The 11,580-nt window shown below is 35.4% G+C and overlaps 2 protein-coding genes across 2 annotated transcripts; both read right to left on the bottom strand.

Moving 5' to 3' along the window:
- Positions 1-2,254: 2,254 nt before the first annotated feature.
- LOC116023152 (uroporphyrinogen decarboxylase 1, chloroplastic) lies at positions 2,255-6,092 on the bottom strand. Its single transcript, XM_031264127.1, has 6 exons — positions 5,973-6,092; positions 5,718-5,884; positions 4,739-5,121; positions 4,342-4,626; positions 3,394-3,629; positions 2,255-2,687 (listed from the first exon to the last, which is right to left on the bottom strand). Exons 1-6 carry the CDS (start codon positions 5,999-6,001, stop codon positions 2,519-2,521), a joined length of 1,269 nt encoding a protein of 422 aa, XP_031119987.1. The 5' UTR covers positions 6,002-6,092; the 3' UTR covers positions 2,255-2,518.
- Positions 6,093-7,564: 1,472 nt separating this feature from the next.
- On the bottom strand, positions 7,565-10,865 carry LOC116021838 (rab3 GTPase-activating protein non-catalytic subunit). The gene is made up of 8 exons (XM_031262325.1): positions 10,364-10,865; positions 9,929-10,063; positions 9,511-9,705; positions 9,232-9,293; positions 8,988-9,145; positions 8,607-8,755; positions 8,379-8,522; positions 7,565-8,018 (listed from the first exon to the last, which is right to left on the bottom strand). Exons 1-8 carry the CDS (start codon positions 10,709-10,711, stop codon positions 7,833-7,835), a joined length of 1,377 nt encoding a protein of 458 aa, XP_031118185.1. The 5' UTR covers positions 10,712-10,865; the 3' UTR covers positions 7,565-7,832.
- Positions 10,866-11,580: the final 715 nt, after the last annotated feature.

Raw genomic sequence — 11,580 nt, 5'->3', positions numbered from 1 at the left:
TTTTTTAAAAATTTTTTTAAAAAAAAAAAAAAAAAAAAAAAAAAAAAGAGAAAGAGTACCCATTTTAACTTTTGCTTTGCCAATGGGTGTAATGTGATTCTCTTTGCACTGCCATCATTTCTTCAGCTTTTGGAGAGATATGAATGAACCTAGTCACTCTTTTTGTCTTATTCTGTATTTGGCATCATACCATGATCTTTTACCATATATATATATATATATATATATATATATATACATATATATACATATATATATATATGTGTGTGTGTAGACATACATACATATACATATATATATATGTGTGTGTGTGTATATATATATATATATATATATATGTGTGTGTGTGTGTGTGTGTGTGTATATATACATATGTGTATATACATATGTACCACATATATATATATATATATATACACACACACACACATATATATATGTATATACACATATGTATACACACACACACACACACACACACACACACACACACATATATATATATACATACATATATATATATATATATATATAGGTATTGGATCATATGAGAACAAGTCCGTAGGAGAAAATTAAGAACTAATCAAAACTTTACATCTGAAAAAATTGAACGCACCATATCAGATTTTTAAAAAAAAAATGCGGCGACAGTTTCATAATTATCACCAACTTTACTATGCAAATGTGTACACTAAAATTTGCTATTTAGTGTTAAGTGTTAACATTTTACATATTTAGTATTAAAAGTTTGCACTTGCAAAAATGCGAAAGTATATTGCAAGTAGGGTTTTGATTTTAGAGTTTTATAACTAAAATTTTATTTTATTTGGTCCAGTAGTTCACTTTTTACTGCTTAAAGTTAACATTTACAGCATGTTTGGTTCACGGAATGAATTTGGAGGGAATAAGAATGTTATTCCACATGGGAATGGAATAGATAAGGAATAGAACCGGAATTGTATTCTATTGTTTGGTTCGCTGAAAGAATACACTTTAGGAATTGTATTCCAATGTTTGGTTGGTTAAAGAAATAGAAATGAAATAGGTTTTAAAGACATAAATACCCTTATACAAAATAATAATAATAATAATAATAATAATAATAATAATAATAATAATATCCTAACGTTCTCACATTAAGAGTGCTTCTCATGAGAGCGCGACCATATATTGGTCTGGAATGCATAACAATGTCATATGGTTCTTTGGAAGGCACAACAATGTGCTTTGAAAGAAGGGAGAAAACGCTTTGTAAGACAAAAAAAAAAAAATTAACTTACTTACACAAAATTATCATAATGTCACCGTATTTTTTTTACATATCTTCAATTTGGACCCTAGATCTTGACTGAATCAACGTATGTAATTAAATCCTATTTTTCACTTAAGGAAATTGTTTCACCTGATCCGTTATATATAGGATCAGTTTCCTGTGCGACCGTGCGTTCACTCACTATTAAGTACGCATAAATGCACCACAAAGTGTTCACAAATGCACCATTAAAAAAAATGTTCTGTAAAGCACAACAATATGCACGGGAGAACATGAAACCCAAGGTAGAAAACTTCAAAACTAGGCATCATCTCACTAGTGTGTCTATTTACCTCTCTCCAATTACTCTTTCATATTTTTTACGGTAAACATAAGTAGCACTTAAAAATAAAATATAGTACAGTAAAAAAAAAATGATAGATTAGACCAACGATATTTTTAAGACAATTGTATGGGTCGTATCATCTTTCAAAATGCATGATATCACAGTATATAACACATGATAAAAATAAATAAATAAATAAAATCAGTGGTACCATTTTTCAAATTGCGATTTTACATATCTTAAAGTGCGACGTAATGTCTGGTGCACATTTTAGGATTTATTGTTTAAAAATCAAAATAAAAATGAATAGTAATTGGATGAATGACCAAAGATATGATTGATGGATGGGCTCCCTCCATCCTCCATCAAAATGAAAGACTTTTTGAGTGGGGCAAGCTGGGCCAAATGATAGGAAGTAAATACCCCCTATATGCTTCAAAATTTTATAGCAAAAATGCAAGTGGGAGTCACTAATTAACATTATTAGCTTTAATTTGCTACTTGCAACTTCTTTTGAATCATGCCATTCCCACTATGAGTCAAATGAGATACTCATCCAAGAATGAGATACCAAAAGTTCAAATCATAATCTCTTTCTCTTGGAAGAAGAATAAGATGACAAAGACTGATTTCAGAATTGGGTGGAGGCAGGATCATGCAGTAAAGATACCACATACATACATATGTAGGGTCACACAAGTAAAATAATATATAAGCACCAAGAATAGTAAAGATTGCCAATGATATAATACAACTAAAATGAATTGACTCATTCTTACTTAATTGCCCACAAGAATGTAAAGGACCTACCAAGTTCAAGTTCAAGTTCAGAAAACTCCTCCCATCTCAGACACTAATGAGCTACTGATGTAATAATAATGCTATGCTGCTGCCTTGCCTCCTTCCGCAAAATTTGTCCTTTACGCCGTGACTTTAGATGCCTGAGCTGCAGCATGGTTTTCAATTGTATCAAAATTGAAACTCCTTGCAACTTCAAAGAAATGAGCCACAGCTTCCTCGGGTGTGCCAACAAGCACTCCATGGCCTAGATTCAGGATATGACCCTTGGGTCCTGCAGACCTTACAACCCTGTCAAAGATATACTATCAGCTATTTTACTCATGCAATCAACGATTAAAGGAATTAACCTATTAAAATCACCAGATATGAAATCTATACTACAGCCATACTACCCTAAATTTGGCGCTCCAAATTGACTAACTCATGGCATTAACAAGCATAACCTCATTTTTTTCTGAAATACCCATCAAGCTGCAACAATTTTTTTTCACCAACTGTACATACATTTTCTTGTCCAACTCATAAACTTAGGTTTAGCATTCGAGTGTGCAAATGAATTCGCAGACATTAGCTCTGGCTGAAAAACAAGTTCCAAGTTCCTACAACTTGTGGGCCATGGCCATTTTCAGGAATTTAACATATTTAATGTAGGCAATGAACTCATAAATTTTAAGTTTATGAATAGAGTAGTGCCACTTAAGAGTCATGACTTTTTCCCCCAGTTCCTTTTGGCGATGAATTTATTTGCTTATGAAGTTAATTTAAAATAAAATCACACAAAACAAGCAGTCAGCAGCTCAGCCTGCTCAGGCAACTAGCTTAAACAATAAGTACAAAAAGTAAGCAAGCAATGGGAAATATATGTACTTGTATTTTGAAATACATCTCCGTTTCTTGTAAAATTTTGTATACGTTGGTTTAATGTTAAATTTATTGTCCAGTTCATCAATAATTACCAATATCCCGTCTAACACTGTTCAGCCGTGTAACAAACCTGTTGATTTCGTCGGTCAAAGCTGAGAGAGGACAAAATAAGGTAGCAGGATCAACATTGCCTTGTATGCTGATATCACTTCCCAGTCGCTTCCTTCCATCTGCCATATCTACAGTCCAGTCAAGCCCAATTACATCAACTCCAGTAGTTTTCATCCGCTCAATGAGCCCCCCATTTCCATTAATGTAGAGCACAAGCGGTGTTTGTGGGCACTTCCTCTTGACTACACTTACTATCTGCATTGAAAGCTCTAAGAGGTGTGAACTAAATTTTTAAGAAAACACATTATACCACAAATAAAGCATTGTGGTTTCTGAAATCTGACCACACAATCACAGCAATATATTAGCCACAGGAAAAAAATATTATCTTTTTAACAAATCCTCACCCCAAGAAATGGAAAGAAAGTATAAGCAATAGTGGTTGTTGGCAAGATGTGGATATCTACAAATAACAGCTAAAAACTAGTTCCCAAAAATTTGATAAAAGGCACAGTTTCCTCAAATAAATAAATAAATAAAGTTTCCAATAGCTGCATTGATGGCATCAAATGCTATTTCTCATAGCAACAAGGAGATGCTCACAATCACTGAGAAGGTATAAAATCTAATAATTCTTCATGTATTTTTAAGTCTAACTTAAAGTTCTTCAAGTTCCAATTTTATGACACATTCTTATAAATATTACTGCGAAACTTGGAATCATATTTATCCTAAATATCAAACAAAGCTTCAGATTAACTAACAGCATTGAGAAACACAAAAAAGTTTCAAACTTCAGAAGAAAAAGGTTGCAGAGATGGTAGGATAAATGCATCAATTATATCACACACCAATCCGTTCCTTCTCACTGACATAACTGATCAACAGTTACAAAGGAAACTGGGAAAAGATTGCACCACTTTTGAAGAGTCCCCAAGAAATACAAACAAGAAGACCAAAAGCTTACCTCATCAATGTAAGGTTTTGACCAAGTCTCCCACATATGAGGCGGTAATTGTCCACCCCAAGAATCAAATATTTGTATGCAATGAGCTCCAGATTCAACTTGATAAATGATATATTCAGTAATTGCCTTAGTCAAATGAGAGAGAAGTGCTTTCAGCACATGTGGAGCCGTATGGCACATGCCCTTTATTGTCGTATATGTACGTGTAGTCCCTCCTTCTACAATGTATGTAGCTATAGTCCAAGGAGCTCCTACAAATCCCAAAACTGCAGCTTGCTCCCCGACCTAGAGTTGACCAGTAGGTTCATTTTAGTTGGCTTGTAAAAGTTTGCTGGATAGGTCATGCCAAATAAAAGTGATGTAATATAAAAGTATCTTCAGTGAATAAGTTGTATACCTCTTTCCGCAAAATCTTGAGGGAGTTCCCCACAAACTGTAGTTTTTCCAAATCAATAGAGTGCAAAGTTCTCAATCCCTCCTCAGAACGAATGGGAGACTGAATCACAGGACCACGAACCTCTTCAATGTCAAATTGGACTCCAAATGCAGGAAGAGGGGTTAATATGTCAGAGAAGATGATTACTCCATCAGGATGAAAAGCTTCCCAAGGCTGCAAAGAAATTTCGACAATGAGATCAGTTGTCTCTGACCTCTCTCTGAAGGATGGGTGTTTCTCTGCAAGCTTTCTGTAAATAGCCATATACCTTCCCGCTTGACGCATCATCCAAGCTGGTGGGCGACTAACACGTTCTCTTCTTGCTGCCCTCACCAAAAGTGGTTCTGAAAAATATAAAATATTTGATCAAGCCAAAGAAGAATGCCTCATTTAGCTCCATATTCATTAGGAAAAAAACAATGTTGCAGAAAAGTTGGCAGCTTGACTTCATTCCCAACCCACCCCCCACCCCCTTTCTCTTACACCCCAACTGTATCCTAAGAGAATAGCTCAAGGCTAGGACATGCAAAGAAATTAAGTAACCCAATGAGCACAACAATAGGCAGAGGGGTACCAGAATTATAACAAAACATCACCACCATTGTCTCCTTTTATTCCAGCAGATATGTTACCCAATCCAATAGTGGTGTAACACTTAAAAGTTTTGGACTTGTGTCCATAAATAGAACTTCAATAACACACGGAGTACTAACTACTCATCTCTCAATTGAACGCACTCAAATTAGCAAGATTCCAGCTTCCGTCAATTGCTAATTCCAACATTACAATTTACTCATCCAAAACATCTTAATGCAAAACCGAAAATACTGAAAACCATAAGAACACTACTAATTTTGGCAATGTGGATAAACACATGCGAACCCGTATCATCACATAAAAATGAAAGAACCGAGTCAACAAGTGTGAGCAAGAAAGGCACCTGAGGAAGAAGAAGAAGAAGAAGAAGAGGCGCACGCCCGTATGAAGTTTGCGGTTTTACGGGAGGTCCGAATTGCGTTCAACCCATTGGGGATAAACCCTAATTGGGCAAGCGAGGTAGAAGATTTCCAGCCCAGAGCCGGTGTCCCATAGCTACTGCTACACCCACTGCAAGAAATGGAAATTAATTAATTAGAGAGAAAGAAGAAAGACGAGAGGTGAGGTGAGGTGAGGTAAGGTTGGTGGGTTCACTCACCTCGTTGCCATTAACACAGAGAAACCCATCTCAGCTGGACAGGGAAAGGGTCCAGATTCCAGCTTCTTATCTTCCCCGCTGTGTTTTTGGCCTTTGGGATGTAGTAACTGTCAACGTTTTCTCATTAATTTAATATATGACAAAATAAAAATGTTAGAGGTTAAAACAACAAACTTATTACACTTTTTTTTCATTTATTATTCTTTGAGTTAATTACATTTTTGTCATACATTTATAGCTGATTAGTCCTTTTTTATTAACAGATTCATTTGTAATCCTAGTACTAGTATTATTGTGACATGACCAGTTTTGATCCTCCATCAACAAAATCGTTGAAATTTCGTTAAATACAAGGATATTTAAATCTTTTTTTATACAAAGTAGGTTGACCCACTATATTTTTTATGTTTATTTTTTTGAAACAATCCATAATTGAAGATTAAAATGTCGTTGTATTTAACGAAATTTAAACTATTTTTGATAGAGGACCAAAAATAGTCATGTCATAATAATACTAGGACCAAAAGTGGATGTTTTGATAAAAAGGGACTATATTGTCACCTATAACTCTATGACCAAAAATGGAATTAACTCTTATTCCTTCCATAAGGTAAGGCTTGTTAATTGGTTTAAAAAAAAAAAAAAAGAGAGATTATAATTTTGGAGCTCAAGAGTTCAAATTTTTGTATGTATAAAGAAAAATTTTGTAGTCTAGTGGCATCCGGTAGTGACATTTGGTTGCACCCCATGTTGGAGGGGGCAGGTTCGAGCCTCAGTACATGCGATGTTAACTCTTTGTACTGAAAGTAGTTTATGAACAGATACTACATTGTAACCGAGTGGGATTAGTTTTATTGTATCAAATGTAATTTTATGTCGTGTGCAACATCTAAATATAAAAATAGGTTCAATGGGCACTTAATTACCTATTTCATATAAGAATAATGATAAATTTAAGACAAGCTGAATTAGTTTAAGAGAAAATGACAAGTGTATTATCATAAAGTATAACTCATGTCACATGTTCAGATTTTATTAGATAATAAAAAATGAAAGAATAAAAATTGTCATTCTTTTTTTTTTTTCTAGATCAGCGAGAAGTAAATAATAGACAACAAAATGTTGAATTACATATAATTAATTTTACTCTTAGTTCAAGATGCAAACCAAATTAGCATATCATACAAGCATAACTTGCAATTTTTTGGTACTTGTTCATGCAAATAACATGAAAACCAAATTAGCTTAAAGTACAAATCCAATTTGCATATTTTGCAAGCATAACTCACATGTTTTTATACTTGTTAATGCAAGTTGTGCAAGGATAACATATAAATTTGATTATCATGACACGGGAACTTTATTAGAATAGAGTGCAAATCCAATTCACATAAATATACCAAGAAATCGGTATTGTGTATTGCTAACTTTCACCAAGAATACAAAATCTTGAGTAGTCAAAAATATTAGTCATTAGTCACATCTTTTTTTTTTAGGATGACGAGAGAAACTCCAACCACTCAAACCATATGCATAACTCACAAACCACATAAGAGAAGTAAATCGAACTAAGAATACCTTGAGCAACAAACTTGACTAAGAAAGAGTTTATTAAAATCAAACTTGTGACTTTCTTGTACAAGAATCATGCTCCACTCACTCAGCTACTCCTTTTGGAGCATAATGACATCTATTTTGATAGTATAGTATTAGGATTTAGGATCTTTGGCAAAACAGAAAACAAATTTGGATATATGCAGAGATTGAGGGAAATTTTACACTGGTACTAAATTAGGGTGGCAGTGGCTTGATGTTGAGCCCTGCTCCTTTGTACATGCCATTCAGACTGTTGATAGCATTTCAATTAAGAGATCTATTGAGAACAGATAATTGACCAGAGTCTCCATTCAAAAAGAAAACTTCCAAGGGTATGTATGAGGATGGTGATGCTTCCGATGAGCTAAAGCGATATGTGGGTTGCAGTATTTTGCTACCTTTCGGACATGGAATGGTTTGAAGACGAGGTCCTGTCCTCATCTGCCAAATCTGCATGGGAAGAACTCAAGAACTGTCAATTTTATCACGAGCAGGAATAAAACCACCTGAACTTTTGTGTCATCTCGGAAAATGATGGGACACCAACTTGTTTTGCAATAGAAATTGAGAGCGAATAGTTGATGCTCAAACAACAAACGCCTCTATTCCATAGGACAAACATAGGTAATATTTTATTACAGCTGCCATTGATATTAGCAAAATTGTGCAGATGATTTAAAAGTAGAGAGCCCTTGCATTTATCTCGGTTTGAGGTAATAAGACAAAGCATGCACTCTTGAAGAACATATTTTTAATTGTGCTAAAAGCGAATCACAAAGGGAATAAAATCAGGTATTAATGAAAAGGTACCTCTACTATCCCTTTTCGCGGTGCATGAATGGCTAAACATAGGCAATAATCACTCTTTATATGTTCATGATGGGCAGACTTCAATGTGGAAGAATCTTTATTGACAAGCATCTCCACAAATAAGCAGCTTGCATCACGATATCCCTGCAAAGACGAAGAAGTTCATTTAAATTGATCATGAATGTCAGAACTCAGAAGTTATCCAACAACATGGGTACTAAGTGAAACCTTCCATAATCTGACTACAACAAGTGCCTGAGTGTCCAAGAGCAAGATACGACCAAGGGAATCAGTTATTGCAGCCAAAGTTCCACTGGGCGATAATGTGAGTTTCTCACCCTTTCTCGGGTAATCCTTCAAGCAAGTCAGAGGAGAAGCTGTCGCACAAATCATAGATTTGCAACATGAATACACAAGCTCCATCAAGATCCAGAAAAAGGCACACAAATAGGGCATTTGTTTAAATAACAAGCACTAAAAACCCTATTCTAGAATGTCCCATAAATTCTAAAGCAATTAATTTGATAAACTGTATCTGTTTTCAACATGACAAAATTATATCATTGAGCAGCTGAAGAGAACTAAGTGTACTAGTCAATAAAATATCACCTTTAGCAAAGGGTTGAGGCTTCGGTTCTGGTTTTCTTGTGGGTGATGGCTCACTTCGCCATAACATTTTCGAGATAGATGATATTGTTGAAAATGTAGCAGGCACTACTTTTGAGAGAATGGCCCCAACAATTGATCGGCTTTTGTCCACTGAAAGTCTTACAATTTTGAAAAATAAAAAAGTTATGTCTAAGTTTAGAGAAACAGAAACCACAGGAAAAAATTAAAAATTTGCAAAACTAACCTATATGCAGAAATCACAGCATCATCTCCAACAGTGACTGCACAATAATAACGCTGGCTTGACTGCCCAACAATAAAAGCAGCTGAATTCAAATACCAGAATAAATTCAGAAAGTTTCCATACGTCATATGGGGAAATAGCAACAGAATTCAAAATCTAGTAAAGAAAAGTTTCAAGATTCTAGAACAGTAGAACAACCATTATTGTTATGGCTCCCACTAGAAGTTAAGGAAAAGAAGAAGTATACAAGTTAATAAGGGCAAAAAGGGAAATAATTACCTGATGTTCCATTAGAGGAGGGGGCATCACACCAATGATAGCAGCATCAACACATGATCCATATTTGTTAACATTCCATAGCTGGTAAGGAAGCCTTCCAAACGAATCTCCAGAATCTTCCATATATCTGTTAATTGGTTTTGGTTGATCCCAAAACTGAGAGTACCTTTCTTGAAACCATCTCCGAAGCATACTCTGCATCTCATATAATGCAAGCGTTAAAGGTATGATATCCTTGATGCTGGAATTCAAATACAAAACAAAGAGAGGAAGAATGATGGCAATTTTGGGAATTTCAAGAAATTCCAGCATAGAGATATTACTACAGCATATTAGTAAGAAAACAACGCAGCAACCACATTTGAGCATAGACATCATAAGTTGACAGGAATAAGACACTTGCAACAGTAGTTTGTACCTGAATATCAGATCCTTCAAAGCGAGCAACAGCACCTGGCATAACAACACAAACTTCCTCCAATGATGCATCCTGCATCTGATCTCTCTTAGTTCCACGAACCCTCAATTTTAGGATCTTTGCAGGGTTTACCAACTGCCAAATGAAATCTTCAGTAAGGTCTATACTTAAATGTTGGTTCAGAGTGCATATGATAAAAAGATTATTAAATGAATTACTATTGAAACTATGATCCTCAGTGTTTTATTGTTAAGATTCAGCCTTCTTTTTCTGTAGCTTTTCATTTTAGTAGACGTAACTTCCTAGGTTGAAGTCTAATAAGTTCATTGGAGATGGAACACAAAAATTCACTGAAATTTAAATTTTTTTCTCAGATATCAATCAATCTAATCTAATCTAGTCTAAAATTAGATAAACATGGTGAAACAGAAGTACCTGTTTGTGAATGAGATCGCCACGAAGAGAGTAAATGAGCAAATACCCAGAAGAGGTGCCAACAGCGAGGACTTTGATATCATCAAATACCAACCAGGCCAGAGCGGACAAGTACTCGGCCTGGATCGGGGAGAGTTCGGGTATGATCTTAGCGGCAGGGTCGCCGGCATCGGTCCACTGGAGGACGAGGATGATTGATCGGCTAGCAAGCGCGAGAGAATGGGTATCCAGAGCGGTGAGGAGATTAGGGTTTTCGACAAGCCAGCCTTCCTTGCCGGCGCCTAGATCCGATAGGTCGTCGCAGGCAATGCACCCTAGCTCCGTTGTGTGGCTACTTCGTCGAGCCATGAGATTTCCGGGAATCGCTGCGCTTCCGATTGTTGTTTTGCGATTCCGATGAATAAGATTTTATTTATTTGTTTGATTTGTTTAAGATTTTGATTTTTGAAGAAGAACGAATGAATCAGTGAGATTCTTGATTCTTGTGTTCTCATATTTTTTTAATTTCATTTCTAAGTATAAAAATGTTCCTTTTAAAATTGGATAAAAAATACTCATGAACTAAAAGATTTTTACCATAGTCTGCCGACTATTTCATAAATCAAAGATTTTTCCTTTTATCGTATTAAGACCTTTTTTTAATGGGTAACACTTGTGCTGTCGTTATACGGTGAACCAGGGTCACAAAACGATGCCGTTGTAGTGAGTGAGAGAAGGCGGCCGTTAGTCGTAACGGAGCTCCGTAACTGATACTATAGTTCATCTCAAAAGATACTGTCTCACATTTGTTTTTATATTATCGAATGAAACTGCAGTTATATCGAAAAGGAACTGCAGTTGTGTTGAAAGGGAACTGCAATTGTGTTGAACTGATAGTTTTTAGTGGTGAGGTGTGAAGTGTAAACGAGGAATAAACTCCCCGAGTGTCGTTCTCTAAGGATGACAAATTGGAGTCAAAGTCAAGTGCATGACATTCAAAGGAGTTTGTCACTAATGGCATGTTTGGTTGGCAGGAAAATCTTTTTCTTCAAAATCATGGAAGTGATGTTTTCCCCTGTTTGGTTCAATGGAATTGATTTTCCATAGGAAATTGAGTTCCTTACTTTTGAGGAAAACAAAATCCGCTGGAGAACCTGGTATTTTGTTTTCCTGAGGTGTTGTGAAGAAAAATTGGCTTGACAAGAATAATTTACCATTGGCTTTCTTCCTCCTCCTGT

This window comes from Ipomoea triloba, chromosome 6 (assembly GCF_003576645.1).
Source record: "Ipomoea triloba cultivar NCNSP0323 chromosome 6, ASM357664v1".
Classification (NCBI taxonomy): Eukaryota; Viridiplantae; Streptophyta; class Magnoliopsida; order Solanales; family Convolvulaceae; genus Ipomoea; species Ipomoea triloba.
This window is presented reverse-complemented; position numbering and strand designations above follow the sequence as displayed.

What these genes read in the sequence shown, in the direction of transcription:
- LOC116021838 (XM_031262325.1), bottom strand. Translation starts at nt 10,711, where the DNA reads ATGGCTCGACGAAGTAGCCACACAACGGAGCTAGGGTGCATTGCCTGC. An exon ending in GCGATCTCATTCACAAACAG is followed by an intron (nt 10,064 to 10,363) that starts GTACTTCTGTTT and finishes TTCATTTGGCAG; the next exon opens with TTGGTAAACCCTGCAAAGAT. An exon ending in CTCCTCTAATGGAACATCAG is followed by an intron (nt 9,294 to 9,510) that starts GTAATTATTTCC and finishes ATTGTTGGGCAG; the next exon opens with TCAAGCCAGCGTTATTATTG.
- LOC116023152 (XM_031264127.1), bottom strand. Translation starts at nt 6,001, where the DNA reads ATGGGTTTCTCTGTGTTAATGGCAACGAG. An exon ending in TCTGTGTTAATGGCAACGAG is followed by an intron (nt 5,885 to 5,972) that starts GTGAGTGAACCC and finishes CATTTCTTGCAG; the next exon opens with TGGGTGTAGCAGTAGCTATG. An exon ending in TTGACCGACGAAATCAACAG is followed by an intron (nt 2,688 to 3,393) that starts GTTTGTTACACG and finishes TATCTTTGACAG; the next exon opens with GGTTGTAAGGTCTGCAGGAC.